General features: G+C 41.7%; 2 protein-coding genes across 2 annotated transcripts in view; both read left to right on the forward strand.

Annotated features, from left to right (window-relative positions):
- lrsam1 (leucine rich repeat and sterile alpha motif containing 1) overlaps nucleotides 1–3,975 on the forward strand; it is a 30,571-nt gene extending 26,596 nt beyond the window's left edge. The window contains 3 exon segments of the mRNA XM_079657518.1: nucleotides 1,720–1,934; nucleotides 2,552–2,612; nucleotides 2,615–3,975. Of these exon segments, the coding sequence (XP_079513644.1) occupies nucleotides 1,720–1,934; nucleotides 2,552–2,612; nucleotides 2,615–2,670 (332 nt within the window). The 3' untranslated portion in view covers nucleotides 2,671–3,975.
- Nucleotides 3,976–5,045: 1,070 nt separating this feature from the next.
- ndor1 (NADPH dependent diflavin oxidoreductase 1) lies at nucleotides 5,046–21,575 on the forward strand. The gene is made up of 15 exons (XM_079657808.1): nucleotides 5,046–5,391; nucleotides 6,263–6,402; nucleotides 8,013–8,090; nucleotides 8,371–8,468; nucleotides 10,094–10,192; nucleotides 10,839–10,940; nucleotides 11,862–12,065; nucleotides 13,266–13,393; nucleotides 13,849–14,060; nucleotides 16,796–16,903; nucleotides 16,988–17,105; nucleotides 18,526–18,672; nucleotides 18,824–18,942; nucleotides 20,063–20,157; nucleotides 20,563–21,575. Exons 2-15 carry the CDS (start codon nucleotides 6,265–6,267, stop codon nucleotides 20,705–20,707), a joined length of 1,791 nt encoding a protein of 596 aa, XP_079513934.1. The 5' UTR covers nucleotides 5,046–5,391; nucleotides 6,263–6,264; the 3' UTR covers nucleotides 20,708–21,575.
- The last annotated feature ends 736 nt before the right edge of the window (nucleotides 21,576–22,311 follow it).

A 22,311-nucleotide genomic window follows, 5' to 3' on the forward strand; every position in this document is an offset into this window, starting at 1 on the left:
GAACTGGGTCGAAGGTTGAATACCTAAGCAAATAATTCCCTAACAGATGTGATATTGAAAGGTGCTGTTGTAGTCATGGTTCCCAGGGATCCTTGAAAGCGTGTACATTTAAAGGACAATGATTTCAGAATAGACAAAAGGGCTTGAATTTATATATATATTGTGTAAGAATAGACTTTTTTGATCCGTGTCTTTAAACTATTCAGTGTTTGTTCCTGAATTTGAGGGAAATGGGTCTGAATAGGATAATATTACAACCTAATTAAAGGAACTGTCAAAGTCAACTTTATTGTCAATCTTTCAGTTTGTGTGTACGGACAGAGAGATCGAAATACCGTTTCCCACAATCCCGAATGCAAAAAATACAAATATATATATAAAAATATGTATAAAAATACATATATACACAATCAACAGATACATTTATACATATGCACACATTAAAGGTAAGGTAGGTAATTCACTTCAGAAACACTTGTTGTTATATTCCATGGACTGCTCTTAACATCTTGATAGCAATGAATACATTAAGTCAGGGGTGTCAAACTCAATTTCATCGCGGGCACATCAGCATTATGGCTGCACTCAAAGGGCCGGTTGTAACTTTAAGACTATATAAAAATACATTTATAAATATTTAATATATATAAAATAATGTATTACATCACATGATTGCCTCTGCATTGGATTATTTTCAGATACGGTAATAACTTCATAATTAACTACGTCTGAAAGCAGAAGTCTAGGGCAAATAATTGCAAGTCTCTTCAGTGTGCATGTCACAAAATGATTTAAAAACAAAAAAAAAGAAGTGACAATTTGAGAAAAAGGCAAATTGTAAGGAAAAAAAAGCATATTTTGAAGAAAAAAAGGCAAATTTGAGATGCATTGTGGGACATGTAGTTTATGGGCAACGTGCTTCTGTAAAGTAGCATGTAACCGTATAATAAACATATTGTATTCTTTGCAAGCTCTTGTGGGGCCACGGAAAATGAAGTCGCGGGCCGGATTTGGCCCCTGGGCCTTGAGTTTGACACCCCTGCATTAAATGCTTTGACAATAAATACATAAAAATATTTCATCTGTAGTGCTGTAAAAAGCACGACCAATCATCTGAGCTGGCTAAAGTAACTGGATGGCCTACCTGCCTGTCAGCCTTCCATCTGTGCACAAACTTATCTCGTGCCCTCATTGGTCATGTGCGCGTTCGTGTGTGTTGGAGGAGGGGCTCTGGAAGGAAGGGGCCGATTTTTTCCGGTTGCGTATTTTCAAATTCTAGCGCACTCGAGCTGGTTTCTCCATTCTTGCCTACCCTACCTTTAAGACATAAATAAAAGCACAACAATCAATATATACAAAATAACAGTCACTTCAATATCTTTGGGAAATGTGCATTAGTGCAAGATTGTGTGTGTGTGTGTGTGTGTGTGTGTGTGTGTGTGTGTGTGTGTGTGTGTGTGTGTGTGTGTGTGTGTGTGTGTGTGTGTGTGTGTGTGTGTGTGTGTGTGTGTGTGTGTGTGTGTGTGTGTGTGTGTGTGTGTGTGTGTGTGTGTGTGTGTGTGTGTGTGTGTGTGTGTGTGTGTGTGTGTGTGTGTGTGTGTGTGTGTGTGTGTGTGTGTGTGTGTGTGTGTGTGTGTGTGTGTGTGTGTGTGTGTGTGTGTCACTGAAACTCAGTGGAAGTCAATGAGTGTCTGTTTGATGTCCACTCTCCTCCTATAGGAGCTGGTAAGGCTGTCCAGCTGGAGGAGGAAGAGGAGGAGGAAGAGGTCACCCCCACAGCTCCATTCCCTCGTTCTCCTCCATCGCCTCCCTCCACCTCCACCTTCCAGCTCCCCAGCCTCCCCCTCACCCCGGGGAGCCCCGTCACCCCCTCAGCCCCGAGCCCAGTGGAGGGGCCGGGGACCTCGGAGTGTGTGGTCTGCATGGAGACCAGGGTAAGAGAAACCTTCAGTCACTGGTTTCACATCAGCGTGGTGTCCAGGTGAAACGGTGCTTCGTGCTCAGGCTCCATTTCCCTTTCGCCTCTACCTACTTGTGTTTCATCCTTTCTTTATAACTAATGCTGTTGATGTGTTGTGATTTTAAAAAAGGTGTCTTTTATCATCTGGACAACAGCTGGAAATTAGCAATGTTGGCTAAAGCTGCTTCATTTACGTTTTTTGTGACAGTTGATTAATGGGGACTGTCCACGACACTATAAACAAATAAACTAAACTAAACCAAGTCGTCAGTTTCCAGCTAGTGAACCCTGAAATGAGGAGTACCTACTAGTCTTATGTTAGAAATGTATAGTACGGGTCCCAAGCACATAGAAACTGCCGGATGCTAACTTGCATATGTTGGGGCATTTGCACGATTAGCATTCGTTTGGCTGATTTGGAGAATTATGGAGTGTTTTAGGGGGTTATTGAAAATGCTGAATCCATTTCTGACATTTTCAGGATAAAAAATGGCAGTTTTTTTTTTACCAGAAAGTGGCCATATTTGTACTCTGGACAGTCTTTGTTGTTCTTTGTGTGCCAGCCCACTGATTGTGACTTCCTGTGTCCAGTCTCAGGTCATCTTCCTGCCCTGTGGTCATGTGTGCTGTTGCCATGGTTGCAGCGGGGCGATGGCTGCCCTCTGTGTCGCAGCAACATATCTCAGCGCGTCCGTCTCTACACCAGCTAGGACCGCCTGCACGGTGCACCTCTCTGTGTTTATGCATGGTTATAAAGCTGCTGACATGTAAACAAAGGCTTCTGTCAGATAATCCAAGAGCTGAGTCACTTTCCTGTATTAACCAAACAGTAATCTGTGAAGCAGAAACAAGACTGAGTAGGATCATTTTAATTATTGTGTGTTGGCATCCTGTTTTATTTTTAAATTGAATATACTTTTATCGTTGTATTATATATTTAGAGCCGAGTGGACTCCACCACCCACTGACTCTTCTCTGCCTTATTATCTGTTCAATTGATGTGTGCCTTTTTCTAGAAATATCTTTTTAAATACTATGTGTCTGTGTCGAAGATGTACCTATCCAACATTATATACGAGTCATTTCCTGTGGGCTGGTTGCCCTCATCTATTGCTCTCACTAATCTACTGTTACCATGGGTACCTGTATATCACTTCATATCAACACAGGTTGAGGGGACCCTCATTTTTCAGCTGCTGTGCACGATCATTCCCTCCCACTCTCTAGATCACATGACTATAAATCCACAGCTGTTTCATACAGTGTAACATGGCCCAGGTTCGGTGTGTGGAAATGTAAACATGTGCTCAAAGGGAACTGATTTTAGATTTAGATCTGTATCATGTTCAGTCGTCAGAGTGAACAAACGTATCTCAGCTTTGGCTTGGAGACTGATGCTTTCTAAAAGGGAACCTGCCGTACAAAGAGGGGGTATAGAGTTTGAAAAACATGGATCAGACCCAAATGAACAAACCCAAATCCAGTGGCTTTATGGGAGATACAATGATTTTGAAGCTCACCTGGATGAGGTCTAAACGTTAGCTGCTCTGATGTGTAACCGTTCTTTAAAAAAAATCTCTCACTATACCCCAGGCTTTACGAAAAGAAAAGCCAAACTGGCAGAGGACCACTTCAAAACTTCTTATGTTCCTACTTCTCCACACGAAGTATTCAAATAACCCAGAGACCAATAGGACCAATGGACGGTAACCCAGTCTTGGACCTCCCTTTACTTTCTCCCCCCCCCTTGGCTCTCTCATATCTTTTGTTCCCTCTCTTATCTGAGTTGCTGTTTCGGGCGCATATGTACGAACTAACAGCCCGTCAGCTGTGTAGCCATCACTAATGCTGTTCTACTCTATAAGTGCTCTTAGCTCTCAGCATGCTTCAGGAAATATCTTCACCTACTGTGTATGACTGTTACTGTTTTCACTTCTATACACAATCTTATCAAATCTATACAATCTTGCATTTCATGTCAGCTGACTGTGATATTAAATATGTGTTGTCCTCTGCTCGCCTTGTGGTCTGTTTGAAAGCGTTGTGTTTCTGAGGAGGTAATCTGTCAAATAAACAGAGCTTACTCTATGCTAACCTAACAAACAGTGGACAGACTTCACTGACAAAAGGAAGACTAAGAGAAACAATAACTCAATTACAAATAGCCCAGTAATATAAATATCTTAGTAACTAACTGAGACAAGAAAAACCAACGGCTTACTCTACAGAAATAAAAAGGGACGCCTTTCCCTATTCCATCATTGAGTAAGCCGATGGATATTTCCTATTCTATTCAATACATAATAATGCCAGCACACAACATAAGTAAGTAAAGTAGTGAATGCAATGAGTGCACGAAACAAGCAAATTGGGGAGATTATCAGCAGATTATGTCCTTTCAGAGTTGAGTTTTTCCTCTTTGCTTTTAGAAAGTTTCGATAAGAGTTCTGTCTTTGTTTCATGTTTCCACACTGTGGTCTTATCCTGTGAGATTTGTCTTTAAAGTTCCTTGAAAAGCAATTCAACCTTTAAAAAAATAACGGTTTAATTTTGTTTTCCTCATAGAAACGAATGAATAGTTTATAGACCAAAAGGCCAAATGTACTTTTAAATAATACAATTGTCTCACACCCATTAAATTGAAGAAGGCCTAATGACAATTGCCTCTCAAGTGGCTGCCTTTTTTCCTCCTACCGCTAGAGTAATTTCTACTTGTACATTTCCCGTCTGTGTGGCGAATAAAGATATTCTGGTTCTGATTCCCATGACCCCCAGGTTGGGAACCAGTGGTTTAAAGGATCTGCTTTAGGGGGCACAGCTGTCCGCACTCAGAGGGTTTCATGTGACGACACATCAGTGTGTGACTGTACCTGTGTTACCTGAATGTGTGCACTACAAATATAATCTAATAGACTACCAATACCTAAAAAACGGATGTATTAAAAAAATGCTATGAGTATACCTGTTTGATGATCTGTGTGCAAAGTGCAGGAGATCAACAACCCTCATTTATGATAAAACATAGGTAAATATGAATATTGTGGCAATGACGAAAATGTTGATTTGCAATGTCGAAAATACCAGCAAGAACGTTAAGGAAGCTCTGAACAGAAACCAAACAGGTTTAAATATAGTAGAGATGTTGCGATGGAGTTCAGGGATGTAGCATACAGGACAGTATTTAGGTTTTTAAAAAGGACAGGGAGGTTACACCGTGCTGATCCACACTCCATTCCAGAAGGAGGCGCTAAACGCACCTTTGCAAACCGCCATTCAAACAACAGAAGATGACGAAGAGCCAATCAGAACGGGAAGCTGGCCTGCCGTAAAGTGTCGCGTTGTTGTTTACAATGTGGAGCTGCTGTCCTCACTGAATGGAGCTATCTGTTAAATCTATTGGTGTTTAACGATATTGTTGACAAAGACAACAGGTGTGTGTAATATGTTCTTTTGATTCATGACGATATATGTGATTTATAAAGAAAATGAATGCAAATAAAATAGTAGAACACCTTTTCTAGCCAGCTAACTAGCATGCTAGCATCTAGCCTTCCGGTCATGTCATATGTAAGAAGATAACTGAGTGTGTTATAACAGATTTAGTGATGTTAATGTTTACTGTACAAGTAGCTAAACTAGTTACTGGGTAATGTGATGTACTTTACTGTATGACTATCCATTAGTGTAATAATGTAATAATGTACAGAGTACTGTACTTAATATGACTTTGAGGTACTTTTACCGACACTACATGTATTTAACAAAATGACTCACTAGTTACTTTACCTATTCAGACTATGAACTAATACAACATATAAATAAATGAATACTTAAACTATGATATATAATTAAATCACAATTACTTAAGTCATTAAATGAGCTCCTCCTTTGCCAGCTGTGTAATACATTAATGCATACATAATAATAATCTAGTAAATTGATATATATGATTCTGAAATGGGACATAACGCACAATGAGTACATTAAGTATATTTTGATGCCAATATTTTGGTTCTTTTAAGATTTTGGATGTAGGACTTTTATTTGTAACAAAGTATTTTTACACTAGTATTTCTACTTACTCCTCTGTGCCTGTCCCAATACACAATGTCACCCTACAATAAAGGAGTATACGAAGGAGAGATTGATTGCAGCTGGTTTACTACATAGACAATTAGACATATAACATATAGACATACCCAAGTGACCACATACATGAGAAGAGGTTTTACCGTTCCCAGTCCATTTACTTATTTTTATATACAGTCTATGATTTACTCACACTGTGGTTGTGTCTCTCAGTGATGATGTCACAGCCCTCTCTGCTGGTCCTGTATGGCAGTCAGACCGGCACGGCCCAGGACACGGCGCAGAGGATCGGCCGCCAGGCGCAGAGGAGACGCCTGCAGGTCAACGTGCTGCCTCTGGATCACTACAACGTGGTGAGGGTGCTGCTGTTCAATGTATCAGGGAGAGAGGGTGACCGACCGACATCACATTCAAACAATGTGCCTTGAAGGTCACCTATTCATGTCTTTTCTACATCAACATGTGTCCCCTCTTCTTTATGTCTCTTCTACATCAACATGTGTCCCCTCTTCTTCATGTCTCTTCTACATCAACATGTGTCCCCTCTTCTTCATGTCTCTTCTACATCAACATGTGTCCCCTCTTCTCCATGTCTCTTCTACATCAACATGTGTCCCCTCTTCTTCATGTCTCTTCTACATCAACATGTGTCCCCTCTTCTCCATGTCTCCTCTACATCAACATGTGTCCCCTCTTCTTCATGTCTCTTCTACATCAACATGTGTCCCCTCTTCTTCATGTCTCTTCTACATCAACATGTGTCCCCTCTTTTTCATGTCTCTTCTTCATCAACATGTGTCCCCTCTTCTTCATGTCTCTTCTACATCAACATGTGTCCCCTCTTCTTCATGTCTCTTCTACATCAACATGTGTCCCCTCTTCTTCATGTCTCTTCTACATCAACATGTGTCCCCTCTTCTACATCAACATGTGTCCCCTCTTCTTCATGTCTCTTCTACATCAACATGTTTCCCCTCTTCTCCATGTCTCTTCTACATCAACATGTGTCCCCTCTTCTTCATGTCTCTTCTACATCAACATGTGTCCCCTCTTCTTCATGTCTCTTCTACATCAACATGTCCCCTCTGTGTAAAGAGACTCTGAAAGTTTCAGGAACAAAGATTCTCTCTCTTTTTGATCCATTTCTATAAAAACCTGTCTGAAAATGAGCTGATCAGATTTGGACAATTAATGATGTCATAACGATGTTTTTGGCTTGTGTAACCATTAGCCAATCAGCAACCAAGGTAACCGCCCCCCCCCCCCCGATCACCTGAACCTCCTCCTAGAGCACCATTGAGTTCTTTGTAACCAAATGTCTCTCAGAGGGGCGTGGGGAGGGGCTCCTTATTTTCATCTAAAGTAACAGACAGAGAATCAGCACTTTGGAAACAGGGCTGAAACAGAGGGGATTATGGGTAATGCTGCAATGATCTGTTTGGTGTTTCAGCCAATCAGAGACAGGCTCTGGATATATCTGAGACCTGTGATATATTGATGAGAAACAGTATGATAGGGGACCTTTAAGACCTCCGACAATTATTCAGTTGAGGCACAGACTTCAACAGGTCTACACGATGGAAAAGATGACGGCAAGTCTACAAACGAGAATGGACTCCTTTATCAAAAGTGTTAAAAGAAACCTGGATGTCTAGCTAGTTGAAAAGGGTTGATTTAACTTAACTGAGTTTCAAAATAACATTATGGAAAATGTCCCCGTGTAACCGATGCTGCTAAACATGTCACTCCTTGTGTAAAATGCTTTTATTTATTTGTATTTACTTTACTATTATTAATTAATGTTTTTATAATTATCTTATATATTTCCTTATTTTTTATTTTTTATTTTATTTCATATTCAGTTTTATCATATTAGTATTTGTCATTTGAATGGAAAAGTCCTACGTCAGGATATGTCTTGATTTGTAAAAATGAAATTCCTGTGTTTCCCCTCATCCTACAGGCCAGCCTGATCTCTGAGTCTCTGGTTGTGTTTGTGAGCTCAACCGCCGGCCAGGGAGACCCTCCAGACAACATGAAGGTACAGCAAAGGAGAATTGAGGACTGTTCAAATCTGAGTAGCTCCACGTGAAACTTGGGGGAAGTGGTGTCTGCATTAACTAATAATAATTCAGGTAAAGTCCGATGTAACTGTAGATATACCTTCAACCAGTGGAGCCCAACAACTCTTAGACTTCACGTTCAAGTCTCACCAGTCTCTCCTCTGATGGTATTTTAAACTAGGATTCATTTAAGATGATATCAGTCAGAATACTCACAGCCATGTTGTTCTTCTATCTCCATCTCTCCTCTCTTCAAAGAACTTCTGGAAGTTTGTCTTCAGGAAGTCGTTGCCCGTTGGATCTCTGAGGAACTTGGACTGTGCAGTTCTGGGCCTCGGGGACTCCTCCTATCCTAAGTGAGTACTCTTCAGCAGAGGGGGGAGAAGTACTCAGATCTTATACTTGAGTGAAAGTAGAAGTACTCAAATTGTGTACTTGAGTAAAAGTAGAAGTACTCAGATCGTGTACTTGAGTAAAAGTAGAAGTACTCAGATCTTGTTTCTCAGGGTTAGCTCGTCCTGTTTGGGTTTAACCAGAGGTGGGAAGTAGTGGAGTACAAATACTTTGTTACTTTACTTAAGTACATTTTTCTGGTATCAGTACTTTACTCCACTACTTATTTTTCTGAAGACTTTTTACTTTGACTTCTTACATTTTGAACACAAATACCTGTACTTTCTACTTCTTACATTTTCCAAACAGGCTGGTTCCTTTAGTTTGAATGTGAGTTTGGTGGCGTGATCATTATTATTTAGAGTCATTGCGTGCCTATTGAGTAAAAGTAGAAGTACTCAGATCTTGTACTTGAGTAAAAGTAGAAGTACTCAGATCGTTTACTTGAGTAAAAGTAGAAGTACTCAGATCTTGTACTTCAGTAAAAGTAGAAGTACTCAGATCGTTTACTTGAGTAAAAGTAGAAGTACTCAGATCGTGTACTTGAGTAAAAGTAGAAGTACTCAGATCTTGTACTTCAGTAAACGTAGAAGTACTCAGGTCTTGTACTTCAGTAAAAGTAGAAGTACTCAGATCGTGTACTTGAGTAAAAGTAGAAGTACTCAGATCTTGTACTTCAGTAAAAGTAGAAGTACTCAGATCGTGTACTTGAGTAAAAGTAGAAGTACTCAGATCTTGTAATTGAGTAAAAGTCGAAGTACTCAGATCTTGTACTTGAGTAAAAGTAGAAGTACTCAGATCTTGTACTTCAGTAAAAGTAGAAGTACTCAGATCGTGTACTTGAGTAAAAGTCGAAGTACTCAGATCTTGGAATTGAGTAAAAGGAGAAGTACTCAGGTCTTGTACTTGAGTAAAAGGAGAAGTACTCAGATATTGTACTTGAGTAAAAGTAGAAGTACTCAGATCTTGTACTTGAGTAAAAGTAGAAGTACTCAGATCGTGTACTTGAGTAAAAGTAGAAGTACCAGAGTGTAGGAATACTCTGTTACAGTAAAAGTCCTGCATTCAAAATGTTCCTCAAGTAAAAGTAGAAAAGTATTCTCATCAAAATATAGTTAAAGTAGCGACAGTAAAAGTAGTCATTGTTTGATTGGTCCATTTCAGAATAATATATATGATATGTTTTATAATGATTGATCATGAAAGTGTTCTCAAAGCTGGTAAAGGTGCAGCTAGTTTGAATGACTTTGTATACTGCAGGGTAGCTTGTGGATTTACTCCAGGTGGAACTAAAGTCTGATTTAACACTTGATTATATTTCACATCATTCATCCACATCTGTGAAGTAACTAAAGGTATTAAATACATGTAGTGGAGTTAAAGTACACCATTAACTTCTGAACTGTAGTGGAGTAGAAGTATACAGTAGTATAAAAATAGATATACTCAAGTAAAGTACAAGTACCTCTAAGTTGTCCCGAAGTACAGTACTTGAGTAAATCTTCTTAGTTGCCTCCCAGCTCTGCTCTTCAGGGTCTCACTTCTCTCTCAGACACAGTGACTCATGGTCCACCATCTTTACCCACAGGTTTAACTTTGTGGCGAAGAAGCTCCAGAAGCGCCTCCTGCAGCTGGGGGCCAACGCGCTGCTGCCTGTGGGGCTCGCTGACGACCAGCACGACCTGGGGTAGGAAACACTGTGGCGGCTATATTCCCATTGAATACGGCCGCTCTGAGGCTAAACTTCGCTCGTCGATGTGGCGCGTACACATAATAACGTCTGTACTGAACTCGGCGTTTCAAGGATGTTTAATATCGTAAATCAAAACAGACAAACAGAATCAGACGGTCAACAACAAAAACAGCATTTTGGCTCCTACAAACACCATGAAGGAGGGTCCAGACACTCCTCGTTAGGGACATCTGGCTAACATGCATTTTATTCCAGCATTGTAATATCATTTCATATAATAACATTTAACATTCAGTCAGGCTTCTTTCCCAGTTATACGTCCACTTTTTTATTCAGTGTTATTCTTTCAGTTAGTTACAGTATGTCTTTCCTGTGGCCTCCTTGTGCTTCATCTGGTAAACAGACATATGCTGTACTGGTGCTCTACTCCCAACACAGCCTGTCTCCTATATATACAATTACACCAGGTGACCAAAGATGCACAAGTATTAACAGCCAGTGCAAAGATCAATATATATCTCCATTAATCTGCAGACATGTTCCCTCTCTCCCTCTCTCTCTCTCTCTCTCTCTCTCTCTCTCTCTCTCTCTCTCTCTCTCTCTCTCTCTCTCTCTCTCTCTCTCTCTGTGTGTGACTCAGGGCCGACGCAGTGATCGACCCGTGGCTCGATGCATTCTGGGAGAAAGTGTTTTCTCTGTACCCGTCTATGGCCGCTGTGATCCCACTGAGGGAAGATGAACCGTGAGTTTGCTCACACACAGTTTCTCATGTTGAGCTCGTCCTGTTTGGGTTTAAACAGAGGTGGGAAGTAGTGGAGTACAAATACTTTGTGACTTTACTTAAGTACATTTTTATGGTCTCAGTACTTTACTCCACTACTTATTTTCCTGACGACTTTTTACTTTCTACTTCTCACATGTTGAACACAAATACCTGTACTTTCTACTTCTTACATGTTGAACACAAATACCTGTACTTTCTACTTCTTACATGTTGAACACAAATACCTGTACTTTCTACTTCTTACATGTTGAACTCAAATACCTGTACTTTCTACTTCTTACATGTTGAACTCAAATACCTGTACTTTCTACTTCTTACATGTTGAACACAAATACCTGTACTTTCTACTTCTTACATGTTTAACTCAAATACCTGTACTTTCTACTTCTCACATGTTGAACTCAAATACCTATACTTTCTACTTCTTACATGTTGAACTCAAATACCTGTACTTTCTACTTCTCACATTTTCCAAACAGGCTGGTTCCTTTAGTCTGAATGTGTGTTTGGTGGCGTGATCATTATTATTTAGAGTCATTGCGTGCCTATTGATTTGAACACGATCCGTGTATCCATCATTTCCTGGTCTTCTCTAAAGAAGAGGGACCAATGAAAACGTTGTCATGTTGCCGTTGGTCACCATGGAAACATTCATTAGCTAACAATGACATTATTGTTCTATTAATATAAAGGGAGGTCAGGTACTCTTTAAAACAGCTGCTAGTTATGGGTACTTTTTACTGAAGTACATTTCAAAGCCTCTTTACTTTGACTTGAGTAAAGAAGTTTAGTCAGTACTTCTACTTTCACCAGAGTATTTTTTTAAAACAAGTATCTGTACTTCTACTTGAGTAAAGGATGTGTGTACTTTTGGGGCAGGCTTCCTCCAACATACACGTTCCACTTCCTGGACGATGTGAGCGAGAAGACAGAAGACAGGCTGAGGATTCCCACGGAGCAAAGTGTCCCCTCTCAGTCCCGCCCCTTTCCTGCCAGACTGGTGTCCAACTGCAGAGTGACGGACAGCTCTCACTTTCAGGACGTGAGGCACATAGAGTTCGATATCAGCGGATCTGACATCCAGTAAGTCGTCTTGAGTCTCTTTAAAATGTGCACACCTTTACCTTAATCTGTCACAGTGGTAAAGCTTAATGGAAAGAGGATGTGTGTTTTGTACTGCCGTCTAAAATCCCTGTTGTCTCAAACATTAAATCAATATCTATCAGTTTAATAACTATGAGCCAATTTTAATTTCACCCGTTGAGGTGCATCTCATCTCAGATCAGTGTATGGAAAATGTCCATGCAAGCAAAGGGAGTTCAAAAAACAACCACAGTTATAATCTAACTATCAATTTACTTAAATATTTCACTTACAGGTGTTTAAGTAGCATTAACAGTTACATGAATGCTTATACAAACACTTTGAGTCTGATAAAACAAGGAGGATTTTGCCTGAAGTCGTGTAATTCTCTTGGATATATTGAATTATACAGAAATAATATTATATTTTATTATACTTTTTGTTTTATGCATAACTAAAGAAGTCTGTAATCCTATTAAATCTTTAAAGGTCCCATGTCATGGCCATTTCTACTGATCATAATTCCATTGTTGAGGTCTACTAAAATAGATTTACATTGTTCAATGTTCCAAACTCACATTGGTTTCTCATCCAGCATCTCTGTATAGTATGTGTATTCACTCTCTGTCCCAAACGGCTTGTTGGAGCTCCTGCCCCCCCCCCCCCCCTCCCTGTGAGCCCAGTGGCCGTCTGGCGGAGCTGCAGCTGAGAAAAGATTGAGTGTGTGAGGAAGTCCGTGGATTGGTCAATTTGGACCAATCCACGGACTTAATGTAACGGCTCCGCGGATTGGTCCATTTCGACCAATGGGTCCATTTGGGTACGGGCACGTCACTGTACCCAGGAAGACAAAAAGAAATGTCCAACAAGGCGTTCTGGGGCAGCACAGACAGGTCTTCTCTGTGTTAGAGTTTTACTCCCTACCGGGTGTACTTTGAGGGTTTGTGACTCTGTCTTACATACAGGAAAAGCTATAACACACAAGGGGACGGGTCAGAACCAGAAAAGCATGACATGGGACCTTTAAGATCTAACAGCCTTGACTCAATATACCTTGTGTTCACGGGATGTGCATTATGCAAAATTCTCACTGCTTCTTTCTGTAGTGTAAATAAAGGTTTTAAATGACTCGCCTGTGTTGGCCCACACTTCACCTCAGTGATGTAAACATGGCGTTAACGTTGTGCTGTTGCTGGGCAGGTTCTCTGCGGGTGACGTGGTGATGATGTATCCGTGCAACGCTCCAGAAGACGTTCAGCAATTCTGTGAACTGCTGAGGTTAGATCCAGGGGCCACGTTCTCTCTGAGGGCCACAGGCAGCACTGCAGGTGAGCTAACTAGCCTAGCATCGACTTCAAACTCAACATATTTTATTTCTTTAGTCAGCCGTAACTGTGCGTGTATATGTATTCCAGTTCCAGAGGCGTCTCGGCTGTAAAACTGCTCTTTCGTTAACCACACAGAATCCGAATTCAGTACTTTCATTTGTTTGGATATTGGCTTTTATTTTGAAAAAACATTCCTCTTTCTGCGCTTCTTGTTTGGATACAGTGACTATATAGTGCTTTTACTTTGAAGGGGTGTTGGTTTGGGGGAGTGAGAAGGAGAGAGAGACTTAATGAGATGTCTGATGTCTTGAGAACATTTCTTTAGCTGCTTAATCCTCACAATACTCATTAGCCACCAAACTGTGTGCTTACTATGAGTATGTGTGTCTTCATGTGCACATACACCACACATTGAATCCCCTCAGTGTCTAACAGGTCACTCCCTGTCTCCTCAGTCCCGCCCCGCCTCCCTCAGCCCTGCTCGGTGCGCCACCTGGTGGAGAAACACCTGGACGTGGCGGCCGTGCCTCGACGCTCCTTCTTCGAACTGCTTTCTACCTTCGCCACCAACGAGGTGGAGAAGGAGAAGCTGCTGGAGTTCAGCTCGGCTGCCGGCCAGGACGAGCTGCACTCGTACTGCAACCGGCCGAGACGCAGCGCTCTGGAGGTGAAGGAAAACATAACATTAATGTAGAAATAACATGATGACACTCTTCCTGTAGCGACGAAATACTCCCAATGACTAAAGTCACGGAGAGGCTCAGTTTGGTTCCACATCTCAATCTCAATCTGCTCCTGGTACCAGACTCCTGCTGCTAGACTCCTGGTGCCAGACTCCTGGTGCTAGACTCCTGGTACCAGACTCCTGGTGCTAGACTCCTGGTGCTAGACTCCTGGTACTAGACTCCTGGTACTAGACTCCTGGTACCAGACTCCTGGTGCTAGACTCCTGGTGCTAGACTCCTGGTACTAGACTCCTGGTACCAGACTCCTGCTGCTAGACTCCTGGTACCAGACTCCTGGTGCTAAACTCCTGGTACTAGACTCCTGGTGCTAGACTCCTGGTACTAGACTCCTGGTACTAGACTCCTGGTACCAGACTCCTGGTGCCAGACTCCTGCTGCTAGACTCCTGGTACTAGACTCCTGGTGCTAGACTCCTGGTACCAGACTCCTGGTGCTAGACTCCTGGTACTAGACTCCTGGTACTAGACTCCTGGTGCTAGACTCCTGGTGCTAGACTCCTGGTACTAGACTCCTGGTGCTAGGGTGGGTTAAATGCAGAGGCCACATGTCACTGTGTGTGCTGTGTGCTCTGCATGTGTGACCTTTAAAGAGGGGTTTCATCCCTTCAATTCTATTTATCTATAATAAAACAATAATTAAAGATAAGATGTACTTCAATGATCCCAAATTGGGAAAACAAATGTGTCGCAGCAGCATGAAACAAAAGAAGGCATGTCACATAAGTAGAAATGAAAAGAGTAGAAATAAACAATTCTAAAATAGAAACATCTCAAATAGAAATGGAAATAAAGCAGCATTAGAGAGTAAAACATATACAGATACTGTCTGACAAATAAAACACATGGTGACTGGTTCCCCATAGAGAGGCGAAGTCCCGCCCATCTACTTCCGACCCATGGGACCTTATTTCGGAAAAAGTATGTATTGAAGTCAATGGAGAGAGAAAGATTAGCTTTCCGTCACTTTCAATTACACATATGATGTTTGTCAATCTTAACAAATCATTTCCATGTCAAAAAAGTCACAGTTTGTTGTAAAACTGTTGAAATATAAGACTATGAAAAATACGCAACTAGAAAGACTACAAATCCCAGAATCCCGGTCCCGCATGCTGGCTCTTAGGAACCGACTAACTCCCCTTGTGTGTGTGTACAGCTCTCAACATGCCCAGACTTGGAGTGATTTTCACCTCTTTTAATACTTTCCGCCTCGTTCTGAAAGAAAGAAGTGAAATGTTCCAACGTGACGGCCGTCTTGGTGTGTGGAGCGAGACGGGAGATGTAGTTCATTGAGCGGTTTCACACAAAGTGTAACTTCACAGTTTTACCACATATTTACATTTTTGGGATTTGCAAAATTATCTTTTAAATTGACAAACATCATATGTGTAATCCGTGGCACAATTCAAACGGGATCGAAAGATAATCTTTCTCTCTCCATTGACTTCAATACATACTTTTTCAGAAATAAGGTCCCATGGAGGAAAGGGAGGGACTTCGCCTCTCTATGAGCGGTCCTTACAGAAGTTTGTGTCCCATCCAATTTAATAAAGACAAACATTTACGACAAGTTCCTACTGTCAACAGCAGGGATCTAAACATAACCACCCTCAAGCTGCTAATGACAACGGTGTGTGGTGTAAATAAATAATGATAAAAATAAAAATAATCAACAATGCCTAAATTAGAATTTTGGCTCCTACACTTTTAAAACGTTGACTTTTCATGTTACATGTATATAGTTCCCTTCTCCTGCATTACTTGTACATTAGTCTTGCAAACATTGCACTACTTTATTGTTTTTAATTTGTTTTTATATTCATGTTGCATTGTTGGTGGAGCCTGGGACTTAATATTTGAATTGCAAAAGTAAACTGTAGCTATTCCTGTGCATATGACGATAAATCATCTTGAAATCTTTGCAGAAAATATTGAGTCAGAGTTTAGCTTTTAGCAGATTCCTCTCAGTCAGATCCTCAGTGACCGTTTCTCAATCGCGAGGATGCTGGCTTGGTAGTCGCATACTTCCAAGTCACTTCCTTCAGAAACGAAGCAAGTATACTTCCAAGCCACGGCTTCGGAAAACAAAGAAGAATGGAACAGGCTAACAAGTGTGCCACTCTCTCTAACGGTTTCAACATAAACTGAACCGAAAATAAATACCTCACGATGTCTATCTAATTATGAACTTGCTTTACTTTCACGGAACATATTTTTGGTGATAACAAATGTAAGAAAGTAACATATTTACCAACACATGTTCTACGCCACTACATACTTACATTTAAATGTGTGCTGCGTCGGTTCAGCCATTCTCCGCAAGGGTTTTTGAAATTGGTCCGTGCGCAAAGTATCGTGGGGATTTGAAGGACGCGAAGTCTACCCATGTGCAGCCTCGAAATTTCCCCCAAACCAAGGACGCGGCCTCGGTGGAATTCCAAGTATGCTGGAGATTGGAACAGTCCTTCGGCGGCACTCGATGACGTAGCATCCTTAAAACATTGGCTTGGAAGCCAGTATCCTCGAGATTGAGAAACGGCCACAGTGTTGTTGTTGCTGCTGCCAGGAGAAGACAGACCTGTGTAGATCCCACACACTGAAGCGTTACCTGTCCACATGACCTCCGACCTGCTCACTGAGTGTGTTCTGTCCTGCAGGTCTTGGCAGATTTCCCTCACACTACAGCAGAACTGAAAGTAGACTTCCTCCTGGATCTGTTCCCTGAGATCCAGCCTCGCTCCTTCTCCATCGCCTCCTCTCTGCTGGTAGCCCATCCATCATCATGACGACGATTCACCTTTCTGAAATGTGCCGTCACGGTGACTTAAAGTACCCTTTTCTCCACTCAGGCTCACCCACAGCGGCTGCAGATCCTGGTGGCGGTGGTCCGTTATAAGACCAAGATGTACAAACCGCGGAGAGGCCTCTGCTCCAACTGGTTCGCCTCCCTGGACCCACAGGCACAAGGTCTCACACACAAGTGATCACTGAGAATACTGCATTCTGATTGGCTGGAGGCTGTGTCCAGACATGCTTACATTGTGTGCCTTGGTTCTGTTAGTAGCATACAGGATGTTGAGTATATTGGGTACCAAGAGGTGCTGAGACTTAACTGATGAATACATGAAGGGGGATTTCTACACTGAACAAAAATATAAACGCAACACTTTTATTTTTGCTCCCATTTTTCAAGAGATGAACTCAAAGATCTAAAACATTTTCTTTATTCACAAAATAACCATTTCTCTAAAATATTGTTCACAAATCTGAAAAGATCTGTGATAGTGAGCACTTCTCCTTTGCCGAGATAATCCATCCCACCTCACAGGAGTGGCATATCAAGATGCTGATTAGACAGCATGATTATTTCACAGGTGTGCCTTAGGCTGGCCACAATAAAAGGCCACTCTGAAACATGCATTTTTGCTTTATTGGGGGGGTCTGGGGGGGTCCGAAAACCAGTCAGTATCTGGTGTGAGGGTTAGGGTTAGGGTAATGTTGTGAATCGAGTGGCCTGTGTTCATCGTCCATAACATACGCCTGCCCATACCATAACCCCACCACCACCATGGGCCACTCGATTCACAACATTACCCTAACCCTAACCCTAACCCTCACACCAGATACTGACTGGTTTTCGGACCCCACCAGACCCCCCCAATAAAGCAAAACTGCACGTTTCAGAGTGGCCTTTTATTGTGGCCAGCCTAAGGCACACCTGTGCAATAATCATGCTGTCTAATCAGCATCTTGATATGCCACACCTGTGAGGTGGGATGGATTATCTCGGCAAAGGAGAAGTGCTCACTATCACAGATTTTTTCTGATTTGTGAACAATATTTGAGAGAAATGGTTATTTTGTGTATTTAGAAAATGTTTTAGATCTTTGAGTTCATCTCATTAAAAATGGGAGCAAAAACAAAAGTGTTTATATTTTTGTTCAGTGTAAGTTAAGACATCAAATATAAACGTGGTTACATTTATATGTACGCCCATACTATAGCAGAAATAATGCAAGCTCACCATAATATTTTCACTGCATCAATTCTAGCTTTACAACAGCCATGTAAACACTACACACACTCTTACCTGCACACACACTCACTCATTGACTGTGGAGAGACTAACAGCAGCACAGTGTCGATACATCTATCGTACTAATAGAATTAAAGCGGTGAAAGTACATATTATACAAAAAAAGGAAATTAGACTCATCTCAAATATAATCCAGTTGAATGTTTAAATGCTTGGTTTACCCTCCTGACCAAATATTGTAAACCTCATTTAAGAGCGTTTGTAAAATACCACGTAGTCAAATTAAACCCTGATGCAAATTATTTTGATAATCTGCGAGGTCATGTGACATTTTCTTGTGCGGTATTACAGGTGAGGTGTATGTGCCTCTGTGGGTGAAGAAGGGAAGTCTGAAGTTCCCCAAAGAGAAGGACCCCCCCGTGATAATGGTTGGCCCCGGGACAGGACTGGCTCCTTTCCGCTCAGCCGTACAGGAGAGGATCGCTGAGGGGAAACACGGTGAGACCTCCAACTGTCTGACGCCGTCTCCTTGTTTCTGAACGAACGACTTCACTTATGATCACTAAGTATCAACCAGATGAATGTTCTGGATGTTCTTTCATACAGTAAGTTCAGGTGTCTAACTCGCTCTGATCCCCCTGCTGTTTAGACAACGTTCTGTTCTTCGGCTGTCGCTCTGAATCCAAAGACTTCTTCTACCGGTCAGAGTGGGAGGAGAAGATGGAGGCCGGACATCTGACCCTCTTCACCGCCTTCTCACGAGACCAGGTAACACACACACACACACACACACACACACACACACACACACACACACACACACACACACACACACACACACACACACACAACTTTAAAATGTAGTATTGCTAATTTCACTTACATACAAAATCTGAGTACTTCTACCACCACCATTATTACTGCACTCACCCTCCCATGCGTTACAACCACAGAGCTCCCTCCCTCAGACTGTGTGTGTGTGTGTGTGTGTGTGTGTGTGTGTGTGTGTGTGTGTGTGTGTGTGTGTGTGTGTGTGTGTGTGTGTGTGTGTGTGTGTGTGTGTGTGTGTGTGTGTGTGTGTGTGTGTGTGTGTGTGTGTGTGTGTGTGTGAGTGTGAGAGTGAGTGAGTGAGTGAGTGAGTGAGTGAGTGAGTGAGTGAGTGAGTGAGTGAGTGAGTGAGTGAGTGAGTGAGTGAGTGAGTGAGTGAGTGAGTGAGTGAGTGAGTGAGTGAGTGAGTGAGTGAGTGAGTGAGTGAGTGAGTGAGTTGTTGACACCAACCACAGGGAGGTGCTAATATTAGAAGTAGGCTGTGCCTTTGACCTGCACATGGACCAGGCTTTCCAGGACAAGTACAGTGGGGCAAAAAAGTATTTCGTCAGCCACCAATTGTTCAAGTTCTCCCACTTAAAAAAAAACTTATTTTCAACCATAATTTTCAAATAAATTCTTTAAAAATCAGACAATGTAATTTTCTTTCTCATTCTTTCTCTCATAGTTGAGGTATACCTAGGATGAAAATGACAGGCCTCTCTCATCTTTTGAAGTGGGAGAACTTGCACAATTGGTGGCTGACTAAATACTTTTTTGCCCCACTGTATATCAAATACCAACCACTGCTCGATGTGATAACCAGCTTTGGGTACAAGTGTAGATACAGCATACTCATATTCGGAAGTCTTGGCCATGTATATAAATGCACCATGGAGAGTTGCTGGAATGTCAAAGAGGAAGGCCAAACAAATATTGCTCTGTTTCAGCTATTAGCCGTGTGGAGCTATGTGTTCCCCTAAGTGTTCTGTGCTGCTTAGCCCCGATATATTTGGTTCCCTGTCTTAATAATTTGTGGAACCAAATAAAGTATTCAAATGTGTGACTGTGTGTGCTTCAGGAGGAGAAGGTGTATGTGCAGCAGCGTGTGAGGGAGAACGCTGAGCTGCTGTGGGATCTGATCGCCAACAGAAGTGCCTGCTTCTACATCGCTGGGTGAGTCCATCTCGAAACCTTTCCTTTATTCACATGTAGGCATTTAGGATAGGCGCCCAATCACAGCTGTCCTTTATACTGGGGACGCTGGGGGACATGTCTCCGCCACTTTTGGAAATGGCCGATTCTTTCCCCACCACTTTGCATTAGGATCACGTGTTGTGAAAATTATACACTCTGAATAGATAGATACTTTATTGATCTCAAGAAGCAGGAGTGTGTTCAGACATTCAAATACAATACTTACAAATATTTCTTTATGTATTTCTGGCAACCCAAGTGGTGCAATTTGGACGTGTGACACCTTTAATATTAGTTATCATTGAATAGGTATGAAAAGTGCTATTACTGATTATTAGTATGTGATTATAAAGTGTGTGTGTACCTTGTTGTTCTCCTTTGCAGTAATGCTAAAGACATGCCCACCAGTGTGTGTGACGCTCTGAAGGAGGTCTTCCAGCAGGAGGGGGGTCTGTCCTCAGAGGAGGCCGAGCAGATGCTGCTCACCATGGAGAGCACGGGTCGATTCCAGAGCGAGACCTGGTCCTGAAAACCTCTCCGCAAAATCATCCATCAGTCAGCATCCTTCCAGACCGTTCTCCACCGTGTGAACTGACGGGAGATTCTCAATCAGCGTTGCAGCGTTTGTGTCTTGAACGCCACACGGATATGAAATGTGTTCACATCATCAAGTGAGAACAAACAGTCAAACACACCGGAAGATGGAGGAACAAACAGCCAATCAAAAGCTTTCATTTTCAAGATACCCCTACCCGAGGTAGAACGAAACACAACCATGGTTTTCCTTACTATAATATTTATAGTTTATGAAACAGAGGGTTAAAACATGTGTATACAACCATCTCATAACTAAACATATTATAGTAAATAAAAACATGGTTGTGTTTTGTTCTACCTCGGGTACTTCCACTACCTCAACTTGTAGGGGCCTCTACTAAAAGCAAAGATGAGAAATGGGCACAAACGTAAACTGGTACTGAAGGATTACCCGTTTACATCCAAGTGGTCTAAAGTCAAGGTCAATGGTTTCCCGTGGTAACTCAAACGTTTGACAATTTCTCCCAATAGGATAAAATAATGAGATCCTGGACACACGTGGAGGTAAACGGCAGCATGACTGGTTTTTGGAGGAACTGTGAGTGGTTGACTTTAGTTAATTGGGTGACTTATATTTAAATGACTCACTAAATTGTGTGATAACAGATTCCTACGTAAAATGAAAGGATAACCTGATGGGTATTTTCATCCTCACTTCATCATTGTAGCTTACTGATACACAATCTTGAATATAATGTGATCTGAAGAAGCCGACAGTATGGCTCAATGGTGCTGCTCACATTGTTAAATATAACTAATTGATGTTTTAAATATGCCTTAATAAACGTAATCTGAATATCCGTTCCGTTGGGTTCTCCTGTGAAGACGAGCAATTATCATGTTTGTTATCAATGTTTAAAGGGGACCTATCATGCAAAATGCACTTTTTGAAGTCTTTAAAACATAACTGTGTCCCCGGTGTGTCAGGGAACTCACGCAGCGTCAGAAAATAAAACCCTCTCTTTTCCTCCGTACCCAAATCTCTAAAAACAGGGGAACAACGGAGCTGATCCAGATTTGCGTCCGATATGACGTAATATCTGAAATGTGGACCCACGGCCCAATCAGAAACGTTGCTATCAGAAACAATGCCCGACTGTTTTAGACGTAATATGGTCAGTGTTTACATTAGCATCGCTAACACTCAGAGCTAACCTGTACTGGAGAGCATGTGTGTGAAGAAGCAGGAAGTAAAAAGGAACTCACCTTGTGGTATAACCGGCAAGAGAGAAAGCCTTTGAGCTCCATACTGTTTCAGAGAGAATCCTTGATAATCCATGATATGGAGTTTCATCACGGCAGTATTTAGTTTAGACAGTAGCTGCTGGGTCCCGCATGAGCTCAGCCCCCTCCTTTTTAAAGCTTTATACCCCAAATCAGCACTTTTGAAACAGGAAGTGAAATAGAGGGATATGAGGCATGGCTAGAATGGGTGATCTGTTTGGTATTTTGAGCAAAACACTTCATAGACATGTTTTTTTGAGACCTATGCTATTGCCTAAAAATAGCATGTTAGGTCCACTTTAAGTTCATATA

This window comes from Notothenia rossii (assembly GCF_949606895.1).
Source record: "Notothenia rossii genome assembly, chromosome: 11".
Taxonomy (NCBI): domain Eukaryota; kingdom Metazoa; phylum Chordata; class Actinopteri; order Perciformes; family Nototheniidae; genus Notothenia; species Notothenia rossii.